General features: G+C 39.7%; 1 protein-coding gene across 1 annotated transcript in view; it reads right to left on the reverse strand.

The window, feature by feature from the left end:
• Positions 1 to 1,423: 1,423 nt before the first annotated feature.
• KCNK5 (potassium two pore domain channel subfamily K member 5) overlaps positions 1,424 to 27,079 on the reverse strand; it is a 36,439-nt gene continuing 10,783 nt past the window's right edge. The window contains exons 2-5 of the mRNA XM_064446021.1: positions 10,601 to 10,712; positions 8,957 to 9,123; positions 7,542 to 7,710; positions 1,424 to 6,700 (exon numbers count right to left, since the gene is read on the reverse strand). Coding sequence (XP_064302091.1) covers positions 5,880 to 6,700; positions 7,542 to 7,710; positions 8,957 to 9,123; positions 10,601 to 10,712 — 1,269 coding nt within the window. The 3' untranslated portion in view covers positions 1,424 to 5,879. The remainder of the gene's footprint in view (positions 6,701 to 7,541; positions 7,711 to 8,956; positions 9,124 to 10,600; positions 10,713 to 27,079) is intronic.

Below are 27,079 nucleotides of genomic sequence, written 5' to 3' on the forward strand. Positions count from 1 at the left end.
TACAGGGCAACAGACCTCCCCCCCCCACACAGGGGCTGAAAAAGTTATTTTATGGGTTCTTCAGGACTTAAGTCCAATTACAGGAAATTGCCCTGAAGGGAGTGAAGTAGCATTTTTTCTGTGCAAAACGGTCCTCAACAGCAACTCTGTACCTTCTATGTCACCGTCTTTGTCTCCCAGAAGTAAAGGTTTGAGTTCTCCTTTCCCTGACTGCAGGTTGCTGGTATCATGTTGCACCACACATTGTAAATACCTGTGATAAGCGTTCAGTGAAAAGATTTCAGTTTTTTTAAGTGTCAGCTGGTCTGAGATTTTATCTATTGAGCTATTGTGTTCAGAGGAACCTGCAGCCAGGCACGGACCATAGGAACAGCCGCTTAACAGATACAGGTTTATCCTGTTTTCCTACTTCTTGCCACCCTACCCCCTATAAATTACTAACACTCTACTAAAATACCGAGGGCAGAAGGTGAACAGAAGTCTGTGGGCTCCCACCTGCTGCGAGCTGATAGAAATGTTATCAGGTGCTTACCAGACTCGATGTTACGTCCTGCCGCCGTCAGCTCCACGAGGGGACCCCACCTCCCTCTTTGGCTGTTTTTAGCATCAGTCACCCATCAGGGACCTCTTCCTCCTCCACTGCTTCTCTGTTGTGGGGCTGGAGGAAAACTTAAGAGATTGGTGACCCTTACTCAAATCATGATAGCATCCACACTCCGCTCCTGTGCCTATGCATCTCCCCACTTCCCTAGCTCATGCCTCAGCACTTTCACTCAGTTGCCCAAATACCAAGGGTTCAGTCTCTTCACCCTCAGGCTGAGGTTGTCCCAATTTCTCCAGCTGGCTCCATCTCTATCATGGGGATCACCAAGCCACATCTTGCTATCCATTAAGGCAGGTAGTTATCTATTTTCTGAGGTGTTTTAAGGAAAACGCTGGAGTTGAATGACTGCAAATACTTCCAAAATGCAAAATGGCAAGCGCTACTACTAGAAATCTTGTAAAAATTCATAAACAACTACTCAGATATTTTAATAGCTCTGGCACAAGATTCAGGTAGTCATAAACACCTGTTTTATTATATTGTAGTACTGATTGATTCTAACACTTCCTGTCTCAGCGCATCTTCTTTAAAAACAGGTCCCTGAAAAAAAATGACATAGTCCCCCAAAAAAACTTTTTAAAAGCTGTCCAAAATTCTCATTGAATAATAATTTGCTGTGCTGTATCTAATTGAAGGCCAGATGCCGTTGAACTGAAGTCATCAATACTCCACACAAGTACAGGCATCTGCTTGCATCAAACAACTTGCTTTATCAGCTCCTTACCTTCGAGCTCTTTGGACCAAGACCAGTCTCATCTGCAAGGTGCGTTACAAGGTAGGGAGTTGTGAAAAGAAATCTCTTTGTGATTGCCCTTCTCCTCATGACAGGATAAATTGTAAAATTTTTATTGTAAAATATTAAAATAAATTACATTTTACAAAGACTTAACAAATATTTACATACAGAGTGATTCCAGTGACAATCAGCAACAAAGAACAAACAGGCATATTATGGAGTGATAAGAGTCAGAACTGTACAAACTTCAAAGGCCATATGAAAGACAAGCTAATTTTTTTAAAAGGTACATCCATCACAAATGGAATGAATCCCATGAGGCACAAAAATTACAAGTCTATAACAGAGTTCTTGGAGTGTTTTGTTTAGGTCAACAGACTTGTATATTGCTTTTTGCTCTCCTCATTTGCGATGCTTGTCTGTCTCTACACATACTCTCCCAGGTCAACTGGGGGAAAAAAAAAAATCTCAACATATACAGCTGTGTCACCATGGATCTGTTATCAGTCTATGGTTTTATTTATGCATGTTTTGTGACATCCATTGCCAGCAACAGATTCACAAATCATTAGTTCAGCAAAATTTAACACACCACTTCTTGTATTTCCTCAGTGATTTCGTACCAGTGTATCAGATGTGTTAGACTGCCTGCTGTGAAAAATGTTATCTGAAAATTATGCCCTTCAGGTAAAAACAGGCTTCAATAGCACGAGACAAAACCAAGAAATATCACAATGATGGCATGAAGGATGGGGTCACATAGTTGACAGCACTTAAAAGGGCTTTTCTAGGAACAGACTTTTGTTGTCACATTTCAGGATTTGTTTTTTATTAAATTTTTTGAAGTATTGGCTTGTCTTGTCAAAATTAGTAAGTTTATATAGTGAAAGTGGACCTGTGCTTCACATGATGCGACTGGAAATACAATCTAGTTGTAGATAATAGCTAGAAAGAAGATTTTCCATTTTAATTTCATCCCTTCCTTATATGTGCTTTTAAACTTTTTTTTCTTTTTTTTTTTTTAAATCCCCTTTTCTCTCTTCCCAGGAAGAGATCCGTCTCGCCTACAAAACTAATTCCATAGCATTAAAAGAGCTGTTAACATTACTGGTTAGCCAAATGAAATCTTACATGGCATCCAAAGAAAATGTTTCCAGATTGACCAGATAATTGAAATAACTACAAGACCTTACCAAGTAGCACTGGGGAATTCACTCAGAGGCACTTCTGGGGCTGAATAGCTCAAAATCCAGCCTGGACACCCCTCTAACTCACTACATGTAAATCTGAAGGCAGAAGAGACAATAATTTAGATCCCCCAGGCAGCTGCTTTTCTCGAGACATGGAAGACAGACAGGCAAAAAGCTGTCTTGCTTAGCACTTCGGCAGTTCTGAGATGGCACCATAATTTCAAAAACCCTGGGAAATGGTTCAACTTTTTGGAGAGAGCCAGTATGAAGCCATGTGCCAACTAAACCCCTCCAAAACATTGATAACAAGTAGGGCTTAATGAGACCACTTGTATTGGCCCCTGTGTAAAGAGAAATTATTTCCTAGCATTAGGATTACATTAAGGCACACGATAGGATGTCTTGAGAACAGTTTTGTGAGGTGTGATCATGTTTCCCAAAAGCAGGAATATTGTACTTTGTTTTAATAAATTTAAACTATTACTTTAAATCCCATGATACTTATTATGCAGACTTATAGTCTATGCTGACTACACTGGGAAAGGCCAGAGAGCCACATCTAACTTGATAATATGAAACAGATCCCATCCATTCTCAGCTCTGGCATACAAGTGCACTTCGCTACAGAGAACGGAGTCTTGGTTCCAGTGTGCAACATCCCCTCCCAATCAAAGCAGCCCAGCCAAGTGTCTGGGTTGTATTATTTCTGTATTAAAGATAAATTTATCTTTTTTTAAATGAAGATTGGACTATGCTTTTCTGTTTTATGCACTTTCAGGAAGCCTCTTCTTTCCTCACTGTCCTGTAGCATTCTAACTGTCACTAAAACTTTGATCTTTGCATCAATAATGGAAGACAAGTTGGAGGACAACAAAAGCTATATGGAGTGCTTTCTCATTTTCTTTTAAGCTAATGTGCACTTTTTTAAACAAACAAAAAAAAACCCGAACCCAAAACAAAAAAAAAGGCTAGACTTGCTACACAAGCATCCTGTGTATCATCCATGTAGTCTTCTTACCTACCATTTCTTAAAGTTACAAGGTATAGCTGTCAACCACAACCCTTCAGGTATAAAGAAATACTTGAAGGGCTTGGAGTAATTTTAAAACAATGGGGTAGGGGTGTTTATTAGAAGTAAATCAGAATCTTCTCGAAAGGGCCTCTCCCTCTTTCTTGTCAGATACAAGTCAAATTCATCCCACCACCCCTACTCCAAATAGGAGTAATATGATAAAATTTTATTTCAAATTAGAATCTCTCTTCAGCAATATTATAATAAAATACAGATTAACTTCCAAATCCAATGATGTCGAGTCTACATTTTTGCCAGTATAAGAGTTCGCTCTATCCTTGTGTTCACTTTATATTTGAAAAAAATGTCACGTACATAGAAAATTCTGAAAGAAATGATTAAAGACAGTCCCTTGTTTCACAGTAGGTGACTTCAAAACTTCCCATCAACAGACTATCCAACCAGAGTGCCAGTTTCCCATATGTCCTCCTCCTTCTGTGGAAGAGGACAGCAATTGAAGCTGCAGCCAATATTTGCAGTTATTAGAAATATCTAGTAATTCAAGGTTAGCATTGCAAGATTCCTTAAGCTCTTCTTAAAGAGCTACTAAGTCTGCCAGCATTACACCGAAAACTAGAATGAGACAGCTTTTAACTGTTCACTGAACTTTGGAAACTTTGGGACATAGCGGAATTACTTAAATACTGTAAAACTAAACAGAACAACAGAGCTTGACATGTTATGGTTTAAAGGTCTTGGCTATTTTCTGTTCCAAGTATATTGGATACAACTGAAGTCAGTACCTTTTGCCAACGTGTAATCAAGAGCCTCGCTTGAAAGAGTTGTCAGGCATAGATACGGAAAAAGAAAGAAAAATAAAACCATGGTATAATTTTCTTTGTAGCCAAAACAACTTGGGCATAAATGTTATGAAGAGACATACTTCCTTCTCAATGAGAAGCCCATCTCCAAGCCAAAAGATAATACTTTCAGGAGCTTAGAGCCAAGGTTCCTTTTAAAAAGTGCCTTATGGCCTTATGTCACTTGATCACATCTCAGTTTGCCCAAGATTTGATATTGCCCAGCCTTCCTGAAAGTGGGATAGAATAACCATTGCATGTGCACCATTGCATTTAAGTCATACTTTCAAACAAAAGAAATGAGCAAAGTGTAATCAACTGTTTCAAAAAGTCATCTCTCATTCAAGTCTCGTCTGAAGTACCAAGGCAGGGAGGAACATCAAATAACAATACTGACTAACACACTGCACAGATCAGCAGCAGTGCTACAGGTCCCTTCTGACAGGCATTAGGGCATTTGGAGAGTATCTGTGCCTCCCAAGGTGATTTTTTCCTCAGAAGAACAGTGTCAATAAAACTTCACCTGTACATAGATACTGTATAAGGTTCGTTCAAGTATTTGCTCTAGGAAATGGACAGTGGAAGGACACTTTCAACATTAAAAAAGTTCATTGCATCCTGCTTGTGCTCATACATGCTTTGATCAATAGGTCTTCCAGTCACTTTACTCTTTAACAGTTCCGGGGCTGATGTGCTCTTTAGCAGCGCAATTGGTGAGCTTCATCCCAGATGATTCTTCCGTGTTTGATGGCTCCTTCTCAATCCATTCCTTTGGAATTTTTAATTTTTAATATTTTATTTATGAAATTACAATTTACTATAATTTGACAAGCACTGACATATTCTAGACAGATGTTTTAGATGCTTCCTCCTCAGTCTGCCAGCGCACCTCAGCTCAGATCTGTGTGTCCTGGTATTCCATCTAAAGTTTCTCATTAAGAACAACAAGTGGTTGCACCATATTTTTTTTTTTTTTGTGGTAACAACTTAACAATGGGCAACTTAAAGAAAAAGCAAACCCCTTGCTTTCATTTGTGATCAAAGCAGGATTCAAATCCAGGTTTTCAGAGGTGAAAGGTTAATTGGAGTAACTGAACACATTTGATGCCCGAAACAGTCTCTTTGGAACAGTATAGTTACACTCCCAAACTAATTCCTCACTGAAATGCATAAACACAGAGTAGGTCCAGTGTATTAACTAGTCCCTTCTTTTCTACTTTGTTCAAGAACCATTAAATCCCAAGAAAGAGCAGGACTTCAAATTCAACTGTTATTTTACAAGTTTTTTCAGATAAGCAAAGCTGATGGGCTCAGAAACCAACTTAGGATGGGAGAAGAACACTGGAATTTATTAGTTTGGGACTTGCTTTTGTTTTCAGAGAGACAGGAGAAGCTGCAGAAACATGCTTTTCTCCTTGCTCTGTTAATTTGTTCGATATGCACTGACGACTTTCAGAACATCATTGTCAAACATGCTTCACGTTGCAGCCTTCACATTGCTTACTGTATTATATTCATTCATCAGTTGTTCATAAGGCACAGAAAGTTCTAGCTCATTATTGGTAAAGGTAGATTCATCAGAGGATGGGAATTTTACCAGTTTTTTTGCAGTTTCATTTTCCTCTGCAAGATTATCATCCATGGAGGACTTTGATGTTTCCTCATCATCTGAGATATCTTCCTCTTCGTCATCATCTTCATTTACAAATGTTATATTGGCATTCTCAAATATTAAGGGTCGATAGTCTCTGGAATCCCACACTTCACCTTCTTCTTCACTAATCCTGTCTAGCTGGTTTACAAACATGGTTCCTTCTAGAGGGCTGTCTCCAATACGTTTATCATTCAGGGGTCTCAGTACATGACCATTTTGAATGTCCAGGGAAGCCTCATCGTACTCAAACAACTCTGTCTTTGTGTAAGTCACCTGGGCATCTATACTGGCATTCTGCATATTTTGTTTGGTATTTTCTACTTTAATAATTTTGTCATTGTTTGTCTTCAGGGCCTTCTTCCCAATTTGCTTAATAAGATCATTGTAGGTTTCTTCCTTCTTTGACAGAAAGCTAAAGATGTTGACATCCTTTGAGGTACCCATTTGAAGGGGTTTTTTGGACCGAGGATGGTTGTCAAATGACTCTTTCCTTTTTTTCCTCCGTTTCTTGATTGCTTTGTGGACTTCCACAAACATACTGACCTTCCAGTTAACAAAGAGTGAAAGCCAAGCCAGTCCCAGATAGATCCATAACTCCACAAAATATCTGTAAAGGGCATGATAGTTTGCATCTGGATTTACACCTACAAAGAATTAAAAACAAGAACATTACTGAAACAGGACTTGCAGCTGATAAACCTTTGAAGTTATGACCCTGAAAACTAGTCCCTTCCACACTAACAGAGCCTAGCTGTTTGAACACTGCTCAGAGGTGGTAAGTGGGGATCTGAAACCCTTCCGACAGAAAAAAGTTGATCCCAGGTCTTCCAGTTCTTTGTTGCATGTATTCTGACTACTGGACTACAATATAAAATGGAAGCATATTCATCCTCTCCTTGAACCTATGAAAGTGAACTTTTGTCCTCTTTGAAAATGATAAGCTTTCTCACTGCCACTGAGGTATGGATATAGGTACCTTCCTCAAGAAAAGGATTCAGAATTCCACTTACAAGGACCATCTCCAAAGCTCTGAACGAGGCAGTGGTTTTTAGAGAAAGACAGGACATAGGAAGGAGACACCAGTATGCTCTGCATTTCCTGTTGACTAGTTCTAGATAGCTGCACAGAGAGCATTGCCCAGTACTTACGTGCCCTGCTTAGTATACTGGATCCCATTCAAAGGTGCTTAACTGCCCTGGTGGATAGGATAGCTCCTTGCCTGAAACAAGGACCTGAGGCACCTGACAGTGTTACAAACTCCAGAACTTGGCCCCAGGATTAGTCCAATAAAGGCATTGGGTGTCTAAACCAATATTGAAGAGCCAAATCTAGTCCATTGGATCAGTACCCAGCTCTAATTGAATCTTCAAAATTCAGCAAAATGTTTTGGAAAAGCTTAAAGATCACCTTTTTGAATTGGAGTTTAGAAATACAATTGCCCCACTATGCATGTAGTGAAATAATACATAAACTACAATTACTGACCAGCAACAAAATCTCCAAATCCTATGGTGGTGATAGTGATGAATGAGAAATAGAGGCCTTCAATGTAATCCCATCCTTCAGTCACCATAAAGACAAAGGGAGGAATAACCAGATGGACCAAGACACCCCAAACAATGAAAATAGCTGTGCATGTAATTTGTGCTTTCCTCTGTAAAGAAAGAAAAAAAAAACAAGTCAGGGAAAGATCTCCAAATTTTATTTTCCCATCCATAGCACCAAGTGTCATCTGACAGTACCAGACATTTCAGAGTTTTGTGCTAACAGTTTACCAGCCATAATTTAGAAGTCCCTGACTGAAATAAACACAGAACTATTTTTTTCCTTTATGCAGAACTCACTATTCTTACAACAACTTGCTCAAACTGGACTATTTCCTCAGTTTTCTTTCACACTGTTGAAAGGTTTAAGGAGTTCCTGATGTTTTATAAATAGGCATGGGATACAGACATAGCACTGTAGTCTAAAAAGCAGTCAGTACCTCTGATTTTCCTTTCATTCGAGCATAGAGGATCACAAGTGATTAAGATGCTTCTCCTCTTTATGCCTCCTACCCTTTGCCACTCATGTAACCTCTGCACAAAAGATGCACACACACATGCCATCAGTTTCTGTACTTCTCAGGTGCTGAACCAAGAAACTTCTTGCTCCGTTTCTGAAACCAGGACCTAAACCAGTCCCACTGTCCTCCAGGCACTATGGCCTTGCATTGCCTCCCATCTCCACGCAGAGTTAGAGCTGAGCTAGAACTCACTTGGGGGGAAAAAAAACAAACAAAAGAAAAGAAAAAACCCCACACCCACCAAGACAAAATAAAAAAAATAATTAAAAAGTTACAGTAAAACAAAACACACAGAAAAAAAAAAAAAACCAAAAACACAAACACCCAACCACAAAACAAAACCACCACAAAAAAAGCCCAACAAAAAGCCACAAACAAAAAACACACAAGCCAGTAACTCAGAACAAAACATTATTTTCCAGTTGGTTCACTACACAGCAGGAAGTACTCACGCTAGCATAGAAGCAGGTGGGAACAACGCAGGACAGCTTATTTCTGTGCCAGAGGAGCTTGCATGGAATGTCTGTGAAATGGAGCCTCACCTACATTTGTCCTACAGGTTTCTAATGTAAGGAGATATATATGTCTCCTTAGAAGCTGCAAGATTTATATTTAGTATGAAAGGTTTCAACAAGATCTCATTTTGCTAAAACTTCTTGCAGAACATATTAGACCCAATTCCCCTTTCAGTTATTTCTATGCAAAAGCATTTGGGAAAATTAATATTTGTGCAAGTGTTCATTTGCTACCAAGATTAGCAGGTAAATTAAGAAGTGTAAGCTTAATTCACACATCAAAAATACACAGCACAAGGGTAAAGAAGACAGGGCCTTACCAGGCTAACTCCTCTTTTTGTCAGAAACTGGCCCAGCCTCTTGGCACGTCCTCCAAAGAACTTCCCCAGAGCACTGATCCACGTCAAGCAGAGAGGAACTCCAAAGAGCCCATAAAATATGCAGAAGAGACGCCCAGAGGGTGTCTTTGGAGAAACATTTCCGTAACCTAAAAGAGATAAGTATGTGCACAGTCTGTTCTTGTTGCAGAGTATTCAAGGCAATTCTACCTATACACAAAACAACATTGTGTGGGCTTCTACTGTATCAGACGCTCCTTGCTTCACCACCTACAAGAGTTTTAGCCTACTCCAGCTGCTCATCTTCTGAATCTGGATACCTTCCAAATATACCCTTGCAAACATGTATTCCATTAATGCAGGCTGAGAGGATTTCTGCATTTTAAGTGTTTCCTAGATTTTGTGCTGCTTTTCCTTGACGAGATAAATATGAAATAAAGCTCCTCTCAAAACTTCAAATATGACTCCCCAGCCTCAAGCAGCAGTGTTTAAAGCTTGATTGAAACAATTTTACAGAATAAAAGCTCAAAATTAATCCTGAAGCTAGCTCTCACGTGGAAGATCCCTATACACATTTAACCTGTGATCTGGTTACCTTTCCAGGGTAAGAGTTTGTGAGTTAACTGCACGGTGAGTTGTGGCATAGCAAGACATTCAACTATATTTAGTTCTTTGCTGGTCACAGAACCCAACAGGGCATTACAAACTCAGGCTCTCAAATCAGCAGCCTATTTTCTGAACTTCTGCCAGAGTTTTCTTATTTAGGTGTGTTCCTGACTTCAACTTTTTGTCATAAGTATATATTATATGCTGGGTATTGTCAGTTTCAAATAATAAAGAAAACCACAGTACTGCATATGGTTTAACAGTAAGGCTTCCATTTCTGTATACCCCTAGCCTTCTCTGGTTATTTTGCATTCCTGGTTTTTTTTGTTGTTGTTGGGTTTGGTTGTGGGTTTTTTTCACTGTAGGTATAGCAAGGGTGTAGCAACACTGTGTAGCAAAGATTTTTCTGTAAAAGCAGAAGGCAGATGATGTTGAGCTCTGAAAATCCATATATCAAAGGAGGAAGAAGTCCTTCAATGCAGAGGGTTTTATAAGCACAAATTGGTTGTGAGATTTAGAAGACAACACTTGTTCTACTTGGCCTTTAAGAGACAGATAAAAAGTCTAGATTGTTCTGCAAGCCAAGAACACTGATAAATCAGTAGCATCCTGCACATGAATAACAGGACAGCTATACAAAAACCTCGTATGCACATGCTTTAATTATTAGTTTAATGGAATGTTTTGGAACACTTTTGTTTTGGGATTTTATGATTTGGAAATTTAAATGCACGAATTAATGGAACTGGAATGATACCAGTCATCCCCAGCAGCACCTTGAATCCATTACTTATTGGAAATAAGTAAGGACATACACCTTTCTCTTCTGTATATCCATGGAGAGAGTGCCAAAAAAATGGGTTTTTTCCTCTACAAACCTGTAGGTGAACATGTACTGTAGGCAACTCCAGCCATTGGGACTTTTTTCAGTGACTAGCCTGACACACAAACGTTAGAGAAAAAACACTCTAGAGTATACAGAAAGCTACAGTTAGGAAATTCAACACAATAAAAACTTACCAATTGTAGTGATCACAGTAGCAGCAAAGATCACAGCATTAGGCCAATTCCAGTTGTTGAAAGTGTTGTTCCCAGTGATGGCAACCCCCTGTCCAGCAGCATTTGACACAACCTGTAAGAAAACAGTTTACAGTTGTTCTTAGAAAATCCCGGCAGCCTGAAAGACAAACATGTCTGTCCCTCTCAGGTTTTCTCCCCTTGTTCATACTTTCAAAACAGTCACTCAAGTTTTTTTATGAAGGCTAGCCTAGTACATTTGCGAACATAACCTTATGAAATATTAAAAAGCTGCTTCACCTAAGAAAAAGCAGTGCAGGTGCTCTGACATTTAAATAGGGGATTTTAATTAGATAAGCTTTCACTTGATTTACCAGTTTAACCCAAATGGATCTCTTCCAGAGACCAACACACTCCTCCAGACTGAACTAGCGTTTAACCTCTAGTGCAGTTCTTGAATTTGATTTAATATTAGGGACTTCTTCAGAACTACTATCCATTTCAAAAACACTGTTACATGCCTCAGCTTGACTTTGGTATGAGCAGGACGTCATAGAATCCTTGGCAAAGCTAGCATGATTAATGTTAATTCACCTGCTGTCCCTGGCAGTGTCATACCATCTACAAGCCAATGTAAAACTGTACTTTTCAGCAAAAACAGGCAAGTTAACACTTTTCCAAAGTATTTCACACAACAGGACTCTAATCATTGTCCTTGAATCAGGCCACTTTCTTATCCCATCTTTGAATCTGGTGTGCCATGGTGAATGCAAAGCACTCATTTACAGTGTTTTAGAGAAGTAAGAGTATTTATTGGCATTTCCACAGATTCAGTGAATCAGTTTTAAAAAACCTGTTCAGATCTTCAGGTGCTCAAGAATTATTAACCTTTTGTAGGAAAGGACTTGGAAGACCCAACCTTCCCTACTTTTCCAAAACTAGACTGTAGAAAGCCCATTGATAAAAAAACCTAATGACTATTTAGTGCAGAAAGTCAAAATTTCAGATCAACATCACACATCTTGCCATTTCTGACATGTATTTCTACCTCCCTGAAGTAAAACAGAAAAGCAATTTACCATATTCTCTCCTAGAAATCCTTAGTTATTTAAATTTTTTGCTCTGTCATTTCATGCTGCAGCTAAAGCCTTCTCAGGCTACTCTGCTTTCCACCCCCCCTTCAGTGTAAACCAAGGTTGTTTGAACAAAACTCTGAGGCTACATCCATATACAGGAGAGGTGAAGGTTTCTCCAAAAGTTGGTTCATAACATTATCCTGCTTTCCGTGTTTCTCCCTCAATAAGTGTTGAGCACAAAAAATATCTTGAGCTAAATACCTAAAATTGGAGGGAATATACTTCTTTTTAATAAACATGACAGGTGAGCTTTATCTTAACCTGGTAAGAACTTAGAGGTACCTACAACCAACACTTCCTTCCCTCGTCATCCCTTCCTTCCTGCTTGATTAAGATCTGATCTTGGACCCAGCAGAGACTCAACACAAAGTTCAATTGCTCCTGAAAACATGCACAAGTTAACACAGGTTTTAATTATTCTTGAAACTTATTACATATCACCACCCTCCTACAGTAATAAAAATGCCCTCAAAGTGAATGTATTGTGCATATACAAGATGCAAACATTTAATTAAAAATGCACTTTCAACACACAAGCTATTACAGAAGATAAAAGGTAAAGCATTAAAAGTGAATGAAGGTACAGAACTAGATTCTTCTCCTGGTAAACTCAATGTGTGTGCAGTGTCTTTCCATAGCCTACGGGCTCCAGATAGAAAAGGATATAGACTCCTCACCAAGGCAGTCATCTGTCATAAGAAAGTAATGTGGATATGAGAAGCAGCCCTAAAATGAGCAGGTCAAGAGCAGGCAAGTAAACACACAATGACACCCCCTTCAAAAAAAAAAAATCTGAGGCAGCTACACTGGCTCACAAGAGTTCATCCCAGTAGAGAAGAGTAGAGACCAAAGTAACTTCATTCACTTCTGCTATGGTCTGCAGAAGAACTTCCCAAAAGTCCCAAAGGACATCCAAAGTACCTGACAGACACAATCTGTGATCTATTATCCCTGAAAAGATGCCTTGATGTCTTCCACTGCCCAGCAACACTGCACTAAATGTTATATCGAACACCTGCTCTCCAGTTTTTTTCCATGCTATAAGCGCACTTGGAATTTTTTTTATTTTTTCACAGAGCAACTTATCTCAGAGACCCGCTGAAGTATCTGTTTCCATTGTCACTGCACAATTATCTCATTGCATTACTCCACCTTCAGCCTGAGCTAACGAGCTCAATTTCCCAGTACGTAGTCACTTTAAGATCTGCCAGTGTTTGAAGTCTGGAGGTGTGAAGGGGGCCCAGACCCAAGGGGAAGAAGCTGTTGGACTGAGTAGCACACAGCTGCCCTTCACACCCAGGCAGTTAACATTTTCGGGGAGAGATGGCCAGCCCTCTGAGTTACATAAACACTTTATATAGAGAACTGCAGATACTCTCCAGCCAAAGCTGCTGCTCTCTTCCTGTCCCTATTTGCACACAGCTATCTGCTGTTGGTGCACAATTATCTACAATCTATAGTCTAGTCTTTTAAGTTACTTTATGCCTGCAATAAGCCTGAAATGTGCATTGCTGCATCCCAGCTGCAGGAACGGTCACAAAACACTTTTAGATAGCTTTGGTGCAGTGGGAAATGTGTAGCTGCTTTCCAAGCAGCATAACTCTTGCCCATACTGAAATAATTAAATATTTTGGCTTCAACAATGTGAGTGGACACTATACAACTGAACAGCAAGTATGATTTTTTCCTTGGTAAATCTGTTAGGCAACGTCAGAGATGCCTTTATTTTCATATGCTAAGATACAGAATGTCCCAGGTTGCCTATGCTGGATTTCTTAAACTAAGGAAGATTTGCTCTAAAAGGCCTTTGGATGGAAAAATAGGAGGCAAGGAGGGAGAGAAAGAAGAGGGTAGATGGTGCAAGTGTTCTTAATATCCTGAAAGGTGTCATTTAGAAAATCACTTTTCAGGTATGCCCAAATTCAAAAGCTGAAAATAGCTAATAACTCAGAAGTTACACATCCCCTTAGACCCCACCTCATGACAGTTTGTACTGATAAAGGCAGGACTTTATTTTCAGTCAAACGACTTGCCTCACAGGAATCAAACTTCCTCCCTCACTCCCCACCACCCCAGTTCTGCACTTTGGCAAATGAAAAAGAAAATTTAGAGTCCTTGGAGCTATTGCTGAAAGTAAACAGACTTGCAATTTCAGAGGGAGATTTAAGACACCATAAAACTAATAGATCTTCTGATGACATTCACACAAGTAGAAACCAGGATGCCATTTGAACATAATTTGCTCCATTTAGAGGTACTTCCCCACAGACAAGGGTCGAGGTTTGTTAGGAGAATTCTCTATGGTGGCTTAAAAGCTGAAATAGTCAGCAGACCCATCTTAGCTGTCCTTGTCTTTGTATTAGCAGGAGGGATGGTTAAGTTTGAAATGTGATCAATACCACTGCATGTAAAATGGTTCACATGCAGTCCCTGTAGAAGTAATGCAAGGGTATAAAACTAAGGGAACAAGCACACTGGGGACGAAGTATGTTAATATGGCATTTTACTTTGGCTGTTTGGCCTTCAGAAGAAGGAAAAATGGAGCAGAACTATCACCTTCTGCCTTTGTAAACAAGTGCACAAAGCTTTATTTTCTTTCTAGGAAAAGAAGAAAATATGATTTTGCACTGTCCCTTCAAGTACTTATATACATTTACGAGATCCCCCTGAACCTTCTCTTTTCCAGGCTGAAGAGTCCTAGGTCTTTCAGCTTTTCCTCATAGGAGGACTGGAGCATCCTCCAGTCCCTTGATCATCTTAGTGAGTCTTTGCTAGACTCTCTCCAGCATGCCCCATATCTTTCTTGTAGTGGGGAATCCAGACCTGGACACAGTACTCCAGGTGTGGCCTCACCAGTACAGAGTAAAGAGGAAGGATCACCTCCCTCAACCTGCTGGCAATGCTTTGCCTAACGCAGCCCAGGATACCTTCAGCCACCTTTGCTGCAAGGACACATTGTTGGCTCATGTTCAACTTGATGTCCATCAGGACACCCCGGTCTTTTTCTGCAAAGCTGCTTTCCAGCTGGGTGGCCCCCAGTGTGTTTTGCTACATGGATCCACATGTGATTGGTGAAGTTATTTTAAGAGTTACAGACTGCAAGAAAGCTGTGATACAGGCTTTGCATATCAAGTAGGAATAATTTCATATTTGGCGTGAAATCCTAGACACTTTAATAAGGATTAGCTGGGTCTGATAACAATGAGCAATAGGAAAGAAAAAGGATTTCTGGGGTACTTATGGCCAGATAGACAGATATACCAGACTAAAGACACAAGACAATAAACAGGCTATGTAAACTAGAGCAACAGATCCTGCCCCACAGACACCCTCTTACATATAAGAACAGCCAGATATTTTTCAGTGCCATCTCTTTTGAAGAAGATAAAGCACCCCATGTTATTCAAAGCATTCCCTGGAGACTTGACACATAAGTCTAACAGTAGTTTTAAGCTTCTCCCAGTGGTATGAACAATTCCATCTTGCTAACGCTAAGTGTTTCTCCATAAGAAAGGAGATGTAATTGAGCTATTAAGTCTGAAATCAGAAGCAGTGGCTTTCATTCTACTCAGAGTATTACCATGTGCATAAAGGACAATCTCAGCTGGCTGCTGCATCCAAAAGCAGAATCCATTAAAGCAATAAATGATGCATCCTTTCAGGACTCCTAGGCTTTGTCCCCACTTCTGACTCTGAAGGAACACAGAGTAATATTGCTTGTTTTTTTCAGGTTCTTTTAACTGAGGTAGTAAACATTTAATGCACAGAAACACACTGAGAATTACAAATCTACCAAGCACTTTTGAGACGTTCCTACAAGAAATAAAGCTTCAACAGCAATCTCTTTTCACTTTACCATCAAAATCTTTTACACAATTTGAAGAAACCAGAAAACTGTGGAGTAGTTATCTGATCACATGTACATATAATATTGACAATTTAGCCAATCATAATAAAATAGTCAAGGGTAATAAGGCTTCAATTTATAGTATCAGTTGAAACTCTATACTGCTGTTCATCTGCAAGCAGATTTTAATTTTAACCAAATCCAGCACTTTGACACCTGCTTGCATGTTAAAAACAGCAGAAGCTATTTCACAGGCACAGTCTGAATTTTTAAGTACATTATAGCTAGATCAAAAGTAGTAGATTCACAGTCATACTAAGAACATATTAATCCTGGCTGACAGCTGTCATACCTCGTCTACTGAATTAGTTTTTATGCCTAGTTTTTAAGCAACAAATATATATTTACTATAATTATAAATGCCATAATCTGTTGGTTTGAGTTATAGTAGTTGGAGAAAGACAAAAGAAAAAACATATTTAAAGCCAACTACCTTCTCCCCAACACCCCCCAGCCCCAATATGTTCTGACTTAATGGAGGATACTGTGCATCAGAGAAAATGTTTTCCTCACTAGAGTATCTTGGCAGCTTGGGGTTTGGGTAAGGAAAGGGAAAGAGAAGCCAACTATGCAACTAATGGTTTTACCAATAAAGAAAGCTCAAAGAAACTTTTTCCTCCCAATTACTTTTCATGTCTAGTTATATGAGGTGTGTACATGTAATGATTTATTAAAATTTTCTGAGTTCTCCAAAACCTTCATATTAACCTATATATTCTTGAGACTAAAATATTTCACCTCTCTTCCCAGCCTGCACTTCCAAAGACAGCTGCAATACTGCTAAGAAAATCTTGCTATGCCATGATGTTCACTTTGGTAGCCAGAGACACAACATGGCAGAGCTGCAGGAAGATGAGAGAATACACATAAGCTTGAATGATTTCATCAAGGCAGCAGAAAGAGCAGCTATTCCAATGCCATCTTTAGGAAGGCTGCTATACATTTGTCTGTGCACACAGAAATCAAAGCTCATCGCTTCTTGAAGATATAAAAAATAAAAAAGAAATCCTTTGAGGATTAGAATACGAAAAAAATGCACGGCCTAGAATACATAACAGTGGCACCCTACTTGGACACGCATATTTCTGGCACATGTAGTATGTAATTGGCTCAAGGCAAGAAGAGTTCTCAGGGAAGGATGGTATCATCTACCCCTCCAGAGCAGCTCAAAGTCACTAGAAAAACACACACTTAGAGCTCCTGCTATCCTTTTTTTCACCCCCATCTCTAGTGTAACGACAGGCTTATCCTGATTGCTCTCTTGGACTCTGAGTTCCCAGCTGACTGAATCACACCGGCATAAGACAAGGGCCAGCACACCGGGCCAAGTGAACAAGCCTTTCGGGCTGCCTTAGCCACTTGACAGTCTCTGCAGGACTATGCTAACCAGGAGGGCTTAGGATAGCTGACCTTTCATTTCCCTCTCAGCATTATCTGTGTTTGCAATATGAATTTCATGTTTGTCAGGACAAGAACCATGCCAGATGTAAAAAGAAGTCTTTTAGCTGAGTCCTGATTTCCTACTTCAGTTTTGTGGGTAATGGTTTGCGACCTTTTTGTAGAAAGAAAAATAAGACAAGTGAACCATATTGTCTCGGTCTAACAGATAATATCCTTGTGTCTTGCTAACCTGTGAAAGTTTTACTGTCATTTACTGACCTATGCAGAGAGTCAAGTTGGAAGGTGGTTGGGGCAAGAGGTGCAGGATATGAGTCAGCAGCACCTGCATTAGAGAAGGATGGTGGGGTTTAATAAATTACACATTTATTTAGGAGGACATCAGTTGACTATGCAAGTCTGATTACAAATCAACTGAGCATATAGGAGTGAATCTGCAGTTAATTCAACTGCTGTGCACAACATTTCTTCCCAGCTGGCCTATGCTAAGAATTACTAGATTCTCAAGACTCTTGCTAATCCTAGAACTTGTGCAGTCTATTTTAACAAATGTAAAATCTGAGGCAGAAACAGCTTGTTCCTAATAGCACAATGGGGTGAGGGCCAGTAGCCACGTATCACAAGGCCAAAGTCAAAACGGAGTAAAACAATAGGAAGCAGACATTGAGGAAATAACGTTAACTTTTACTTCTAAAAGAATGAAAACCCCACAACCCTCATGTTTGGTGTTGATAGATGTAAATAATAAACCTAACCAAAAGCATACATGGCCATTACCCGAAAACCTAGAGAGATCAATCGGGTACACTGGATTCCTTCCCCCTTATCTATGAATTGAACTAGAACAAAAATAAAATCAAACCCTGGAAAGCAAGTGTTAGTCCCAGTGTTTACATTCTTACATAGATCAACTACAGATAGCAGGGAACGATTTTTCCCCTTGCTGTCACACACTGCATTTATAAAATGATTGATTAAGTGTTATTGCAAGGGAAAACATATTTTCCATTTTTCAATCAACAGTTTAATCTTAAAATACAGTTCCTATCAAAGGGCAAACTTTTGAAAATTCCCACTTGGGAAAAAAAAGATCCTGGCAAAATATGAGTTTACATACTTCAGGGGAGGGGTTTCTTTCAAGCAATAGCAAGATTTAATCCAGAATGAGATGGTATTTTCACACTCCTACTGATACAGCAGATAGAGTGTTATCTTGTCAGCTTTCCACAGACTTCAGAGAAAGGAACTTTTTAATTTAAGTTCTCCTCAACTCTTCTTTTTAACTGCTTCAACATATCAGCATATCAGTGTTTTTTTTTTTAATCAAGGCAATTATAAGAAGTTCTTTAAATTTGCTAAAAGTGATTTTAAATGATCCACCAGTATCTTAGCATACAAAATAGAAAGGTACATATATAGGTCAAATGCACTGTAGACACCACATTTTATCCAAAAGATTATAAAACAAGATTGAACTTGCTCTGCAGAGAAAGTTTAGCTAATCTTTTTGATTCTTCGTTTACCCAGGCACCTTCTCAGTGCTTCATTCTATTCATGCAACAGTGTGTCTCAATGCATAAATGAATTACAGAACCAAGACACTCTATTGCCTTCCCTTCATTATGCGTAACTTTGGTCTGTCAGCCATTTGGACGTCCATCTAAGCATACCTTTTCTTACCTAATAGAGCCTCTAGCACATGCCACTTCATACAGAGCTGTCCCTACATCTAAGCCTGATGTTTAAAGAATGCATGTAAATACATGCCTGGTTTTCACTTGCATAGTTTTGTTATGTAACAGGACAGCAAACCAGACATCATTTGTGTCTGGGCTTTTTACATGGTTCTTGGTCTCAATTTCTTATTAGGCTGTTTTGTCACAACTCTCTATTGATTGGGGAAACTCCTGTTCCTAGACTTCAATGTGCCCAGCACTTTTTATTTTTAAAAGCAGCCTTGCTAGTTTTATTAGATGGAGAAAGCACAGAATGGGATACATTGTCTTGTACTGGACTTTGAAACCAGATTTCAATGCAAGTAATTAAGTACCTGCTGTGAAGAAAGCCATGGATTAGACCTGCAGATTCCTTTAAATTTACTGATTAGCCAGGAAAGCAAAACAGGCTGTTTAGTAAGAACACCTGAAGATCACAGCACTAAAACACAGTTAGGCATACAAGATACTACAAAACACAGAGAAACACAGAAGTGGTCTTTAGCAGGGGGAAAATACTCTTGATTAAGTAACTGCATCAATCTACTATAAAGAAAGCCTGCGTACGTCCTTTGAAGAACATGACTGAGCTCAAGGAGAGACTAGAAGGCATTCACATCTTAACCCTACACACATACTTTTACTCTGGAAATTATTTACTCTGGAAATAGTGTAGTTCTAAGGAAGCTTCATCTGAGGTCTAAAGTGCTCAAAACTGAGGAAGAACACAGAAACATCCCAAAGCAAACTCAAATTGCTCAACAGTGAGCTCTAAGATATGTCTGCGAAAGCGACAGTTTGTTGCGTAAGCCAATGAATTCCTATTTGCTCCTGCAGTTATACCAGGTTAGCTGTTCTTTTTAAAAGTCACACTACCCAATCCCAGAATAACTTCTATGTACAGAGGATTAAACAAGAGCATCCTTGCTATGGGTTAGTGTACTGCTACATAAAGACTACAAGATTTTCCAAAAACATGAGCAGTTTTTCAAAAGTACTTGCATTTGGACACAATGCCATCATAAATAAAACTGAAGAGATAATACTGTCACAGGTCCCTACCTTTATTAGGCTAGTGACCTACAAATCTGTCCTGACCTTGCAGGAGAGACCTTCTTTCCAACTGTTCTGTTAAGTGGAAAGGAGCTTTCCCCCCACTTTCTTCAAAGCACTGATAACAGCACTTTTTTCCCCCCCTCCCTCTGGCATCATTATTTTAACATGCCACCAATTATGCATGTCAAACAACGCAGGAAGTTATTCAGTGGACTGAGTCTCAAAAGGAACAGAGTGGAGACTTAAGTAAGTCTGGGCACTTCGGATTTTTTTTCTCCTGGGTTTTGCTTTACCTTTTTGCAAGTGCAATGTGGGTGGAGGGCCAATATTAAAAAGATCAGTTTGTAACAGCAACCAAGCATCAAGTTTTTCTTAACCCATAGCTGCTGACACTGACAACCCAGCGAAGAGAAGAAATAATTCGTTTACTGAGAATACCCTTTACAGGTTAAAGACAATACTGGAGCCACAGGCGTCTCTTCTTGCTGCTGTGTTCTCTTACTCCATAGGCTTCCTAGTTGGAAAAAAGAACCAAGGTAGAGAATGCACATTTGTCACAGATAGGAACACTTGTAATTTCATTCTTTTAAGAGCTCATTTGTTTTCTTGTTTTTCAATTACAATTTAACCAGATTAAGTGATCCTTTAGAAAGGCAATCTATTAATTAACCCATATTGAGCAGGAGAAATCATGCCCTTCAAGCACAATCTCAATTTATTAACCAGAAATAGCTCTAGACTGTCAGAGACAAGAAGGGGGGCAGAAGGTTTTTTACATGCAAAATTAGAAGATACACACTCTACCCTGGTTTTAGCTTGTTATCTGAAGGCCATGCAATAAATAATGAATTTAGAGGAGACAAAGAACCATCTTTGTACTTGCTCAAACGTGAAAGACTCATAAAAAATTTATTTGTGGCTAATATTTATGAGTCTGGAGGCCTCAGGACACTGTCCAGTGGAAACAATTTGTGAGTCTACAGTCAAATTAATTCCATATTATTTCTTGGGAATAGAGATGGTAAAAAAATTGTGCCAGCTATTCCCTGCTTGGAAGGATGATCAAAATTAGACAAAGCATGAATAGGATGAAATAGGATACAGAAGTAGTGACAATAAATACCTTGGGCACTTCTATAGTGCCAGCATTAGATATATATTGAATATTCTTCTCTCCTCCCTCTCCCTGCCCCCCCACCCCCAGTTACAACCAGACATTCATGTGCTGACCATTTTAGTAGTTCATGTAGATGTAAACGTTGATCACTGCAATGAATTCAACTCTAGCTACAGCAAGTCCTTACGGTTGTTACTACTTGGAGAAAGTCTTAGTATTGCTGTAATATACTGCAAGATTACCTGCTCAATCAGCACTGGTAACTAGCACCATTACCTCTTAATTCCTACCAGGGTGAACACAAGCGTCACAAAATGTATTGGTATTTTTGAGTTTTGCATGGAAGGTTTATTACTCAGCTGTAACTTATTTTTTGTTTGTTTCTTTCATTTATTTTGTTTTTTGGTGGTTTGGTTTTTTTTTTGTTTGGTTTGTTTTGGTGGGTTGTTTTTTGTGGTTTTTTTTTTTTTTTTTTTGTAGTCCCTTGGCATGGAGAACAAGGGCTGAGAGTTCTAAAGTTAATGGAAAATATCCTTGGAAATAATCACCATTGACATGACAAGAGAATTATCTCCTGTGAGACAAACAAGTGAGCAGGAGCAAATGTACCATGTAACCCTCCTAGCTTCCCAACTTCTGCAGTATCTGAAAATTAACAGGCAAACAGTAGTTCCAGGATAGGGTGGTTGATTTAACAACAGAACACACCTGCCTGTAGAAGAGGACCACTAGAAAACCATCTGACTTAGTTGAATTATATCCTTCCACAAGAGAGACTGCAGGACAACCAGGGGATCGGGCTCAGCCAGCATGAGCTTATGAAAGGGAGGTCCTGCCTCACTAACCTGGTCTCCTTCTATGATAAGGTGACCCGCTTCATGGACGAGGGGAAGGCTGTGGACATTGTCTAATTGGACTTCAGTAAGGACTTTGACACTGTCTCCCACAGCATTCTCCTGGAGAAGCTGACTGCTCACGGCTTGGGCGAGTGCACTCTGCCCTGGGTTAAAAACTGGCTGCACGGCTGAGCCCAGAGAGTGGTGGTGAATGGATTCAAATCCACTTAGCAGCCAGTCACGAGTGGTGTTCCCCAGGGCTCAGTGTTGGGGCTAGTCCTGTTCAGTATCTTCATTGATGATCTGGATGAGGGGATTGAGTGCACCCTCAGTAAGTTTGCAGGTGACACCAAGCTGGGTGGAAGTGTCGATCTTCTGGAGGGTAGGAAGGCCCTATAGAGGGACCTGGACAGGCTGGATGGATGGGCTAGAGCCAAGGGTATGAGATTCAACAAGGCCAAGTGCCAGGTCCTGCACTTGGGTCACAACAACCCCATGCAATGCTACAGGCTGGGGGAGGAGTGGCTGGAGAGCTGCCCGGCAGAGAAGGACTTGGGGGTGTTGGTTGACAGCCGGCTGAACATGAGCCAGCAGTGTGCTCAGGTGGCCAAGAAGGCCAACAGCATCCTGGCTTGTATCAGCAATAGTGTGGCCAGCAGGAGCAGGGAGGTGATCGTGCCCCTGTGCTCGGCACTGGTGAGGCTGCACCTCAAGTACTGTGTTCAGTTTCGGGCCCCTCACTACAAGGACGACATTGAGGTGCTGGAGCGTGTCCAAAGAAGGGCAATGAAGCTGGTGAAGGGTCTAGAGAACAAGACTTATGAGGAGAGGCTGGGGGAGCCGGGGTTGTTTAGCCTGGAGAAGAGGAGGCTGAGGGGAGACCTTATCGCTCTCTACAACTACCTGAAAGGAGGTTGTAACGAGGCGGGGGTCAGACTCTTCTCCCTAGTAACAAGTGATAGGACGAGAGGAAATGGCCTCAAGCTGCGCCAGGGGAAGTTTAGGTTGCATATTAGGAAAAATGTCTTCACTGAAAGGGTTGTCAGGCATTGGAACAGGCTGCCCAGGGAGGTGGTGGAGTCTCCACCCCTGGTGGTATTTTAAAGAAGGGTAGATTTGGTGCTTGAGGATATGGATTAGTGGTGGACTTAGCAGTGATAGGTTAGCGGTTGGACTCAATGATCTTAAGGGTCTTTTCCAACCTTAACGATTCTATGATTCTATGACTAGCAAAATACAGCTTAAAATTTATTTAGTTTCCATAATTTCCTCCTTCGGTCTATGCTATGAACTGAATCTCTCCTTCAATTAGCCTAAAGTAAGAAGAGAGTTCCACAACTTCTGTATCTGGAAATTGGACATTATTGCCTTTGAAAGCAATATAGGTTTTGTAATCAATTTTATTTAGAGAACTTAAGGTCTTATACAGGTAGCACATGGGTTGTGATAAGCCCTAGCAGTGCTGTAAGCTTAAAAAAGTAAATGACAGAGTAATCATCTAGTACACTGGCTGTATCTTTTATAGTCATTTAGTGGCATCATTTCAGTCATTAGCAAGGATGCACCCAACCTTTCATTCAAATTACCCATGTACTTGGGCACCCTGTAAGTCTGGTGACATTATAGACTTTGACATGCCGTCAACATATAAACACCTCCTTCAAACATTTATTTCTCAGCTGATTTGAGAGGCCTGCAAACAGTCCTGGCCAATTGTACACTAAACCATTACTGCTTTAGTTTCAAGGATAACATACCTTAACAAAGAACCATGTTTCAAAAATTGGGTATTGGTCAGCTTTAAGATGTCCTAGTCACCCAGTGCAATTTATTCTGCCTCTCCATTCCCATTCTCCAACATAGAAGTGCTACCATAACCTACAGCAGTAAATGCAAAGAGGATACATTTTTTCATTACGTCTCATCTGTCCACTCATACAGTTCAGGCATGTCAACAACAGAGGTACATAAAGAAAAAGGGGGAAAAGTTCAAGAAACATCTAGATGCTTGAAATCTCTTTCCTGATGTCTTGCTGTCATTCTGCAAAGCACTGGTGAAACTTAGCTGGCGCAATTTCTGCAATTCTGGTCATCTGCCTGCAAGAAATGGGAAGGGGCAGACAAGAGCTACAAGAATGAGGAGACTATTATGGGTCAGCCAAGGCAATTTGTACGGCAAAAATAAAGCAATACTATCACTTCTCAGCCTTTATTTTGTACTACATCAGAAACTCTAACATACGACCACAAAAGCTATTTAAACCAAAACCCAGTGTTGGTATAAGAACAAAACAAAAAAGCTGAGCTTAAATGAAATTAAGCTATGAATTAAAACAGGTCTCAACCTATGAAACAGTTTTCAATCAAAGCATTCAGCATAGTAGTGTAGATGAACCTCTGTATCCAAACCAAGATCCAGCTTAACAGTGATTTAGTTGATTGTCAATATTTCTAAAATGTGATGTAACAGATAAGATTTTGGATCTGAAATCCTTATTGCAATTATAATGCATCGGGGGGCATATTATTGTCCTACAATAAAATCCTCTTTTAAGAGAGGAGTATTTTTAAAATAGGCAGTTTGAGAAATTTTCAGTCAAAAGACACACAAGCGTTTTCTACAAAGTCCTCCGTTGTGTATATGTGTGTTTGTGGAAACCTGTTGTACTCTGCCCAGCTGGGATTTGGATAACGCTTATTGATTGCACAGTCTGCAACAAGTTCTGTGTTTTGCTTTTTCTCCATCCTCATGGAAACTCCCCATTGCTTTCCCAGACTACCTCTACTGAAGGGAATGCCTAAGTCTGAGGCTTCAGTTTTCATGCAGTAAATTCAAGAATAAGGCCTCAAAAGGATGTTCAGCCCAAACAAGGTTGGACCTAAGCATATGCCCCTTCCTCCTCACCAAGGCAAGTTGAGGCCAAGGCAGCATTGCTCATTGCTCACGTGACTTGACATAAAACCTGAGTAGTCAGGCCTTTGGAAATATTTATTGCTGTCCCTGTACCATAAGTGTGTAATAATGAACTCTCTCATGGCTACATCAGCGGTTTTCATCCTTAGAAATGAAATCAAGCCTCTAAGAGAAAGCACAGAGGAACTTACAGCCACTGCTTGAAATCAAGTAGTCGTAAGCTGCTACATGATGAATTTTGAGGGGTTTTGGCAAATTGAACCATTACAGTTGAATTAAGTTTCCCCTCACTATGAAACCTTGTTGTCCTGCTGCTAACCTCTTTGCCATAACAACCAGCTAACAGCATGCCCTATTAGTTACCTCCCAGGCCAGATGTGTGAAGATAACAACTAACGATAAACTATTGTAACGAGAGAATGAATTGATTCTGCAATAAACCTCCAAGTTTTGGAATAGTTTCTATTTTAGGATGAAATGTGAAGTCAAGTGAGACTTAGGTGGTAAGAGCCCATTAAAAAAAAAAAATCGTTTGAACAAATGGCTCTACTTCCACTCTGCAGTACAAATAGGTGTTACTGTTTCCTATGGAAAAAAAGTTCTAATTTGTAGGCATATTAACCTCTTGGAGGCATGTCAATATTTTTACAGCATGCACTGTTGAAGACTTGCTTGTGTATGATGTATAACATGGACAGTTAATTTTCCTATAAGTCATAATTCATAGGACAAACAATGTGAGGGTTATTAATGGAAAGAGATCAACAAGGTTATTTCCTTTTTGTGGCTTTCTGCAGAGTTAAATACTAAGTGAAACTCATAATTCAGCAAATTAGTTAACTAGAACTATTTTGCCATTGCAGAATTGAACACTGAAGCCTACTTATTTGTGATACTTGCAGATCCTATGCTTGAATGAACTAATGCTGATTAACTTTATTTCTCCTTTCCACTTTTGTGCAATGGACATAAACACCAACAGTTTGAAAAAGCAGCTGGATTCTTTGACAGACCATGACTACAGAATTTAACAATTGATATGGATTTCCCCCCCCCCCCATTAATTTCAGGACTAGATTCCAGTTTAATGAACTAGTTAATAAACTATTTTGATGAAAAGCATATTCAGTGCTGTACCAGCATTCCCTTGCTCTTGTGATTAATGCAATTATAGAACTGTTTCCTTTTCACTTTCCCAAGTTCCACATAGACATGTTTTGAAGACAAATTAACTAAAGGTTACTGCTGCATGAGAACTGCAGCTGTTCTGCAGATGCTTAGTGCCCCAACTTTTCTTTGGCCTCCGATTAACTCTCATTCAGAAATAAAACCTATCAGATTATTTCATAGCTTTCATTAATACAGCTTAATTTTGAGGGCTTCTGTGCCAATATGCTTATAAAGCCTTTTCCTTGGTAGGAAAAAAAAAAAGTATTTCAACAACTTTTGTGTTGCATCAGCAAAAATTAAGAAGTTGGAATAATCTGTAATAGCAGATTAGGCTTCCTTCCTATCTGAATACATACATGGTGACTAATGGAGCCACCTCCCCTTTAAAAGAGCTTTGGAAAACGCTGTTGTCCCCATTTTAGAGATAAGCAAGTGGAAGCAGAAGAGTCAAGAGTTTAATCAAGCCCTCACACCAGTGGGTGACCTATGTTAGGCAGGGTTAGAACCAAACAGTGTTTACATGAGACTATTGCAACAGAGCTGGTACCGATTGTATAAACAGATGCTAACCCATGCAGCAGTAAGTTTCCAAAATAATATATTTCAGTTTAGCGGCAACTGATTTAATTAGACTTAAATTAAACCAAAACAATCCTAGTGTCAATAAAAATAGTTTACTGAGTTTAGTTTACTCAATGGGGAGGGGTTGGACCATATCTTTTAAGTGTTGCGATTTCCCCCCCCCCTTATTCAAACAAGGCCTCAAGACCTGGAGCAGCAACCCAGCAATCTAGTTAATCTTTGCAGATTTTCACCCACCCATGAAGTGGTATAAACTGGAATCTTTAGACAGAAAAGCCTTGATACTACACAGAAGTAAAAGGGGAAGATGAGTTTCAAATGAAGCCTCCCCACACCATACTTTCAGTGAATAAGAATAGTTCATTAGGACAAGTAAAACTGCAGGTGATTCAGACTTGAAAAACTTTGCTTAGAGGCCTAAATAAGCTTTCCAACTCAGTGAATGAATTGTAGCATAAAAGAATGTTCCATTAAGCAGCATATTATGCTCTCTCCCATTTATAGCCATGCAAAAAAATCATGCTTCAGATTAAGAAATTTACAGAAAGTCACTTTGTTAGAACACCCTAAAAACTGTTTGCAGTTTGTTTCTTGTACCTAGGACCAAAATGTTACAGGCTTTTTGTTTCGCAAGCATTGTTGTATTTCATC

Source organism: Phalacrocorax carbo, chromosome 3 (genome assembly GCF_963921805.1).
Source record: "Phalacrocorax carbo chromosome 3, bPhaCar2.1, whole genome shotgun sequence".
Classification (NCBI taxonomy): Eukaryota; Metazoa; Chordata; class Aves; order Suliformes; family Phalacrocoracidae; genus Phalacrocorax; species Phalacrocorax carbo.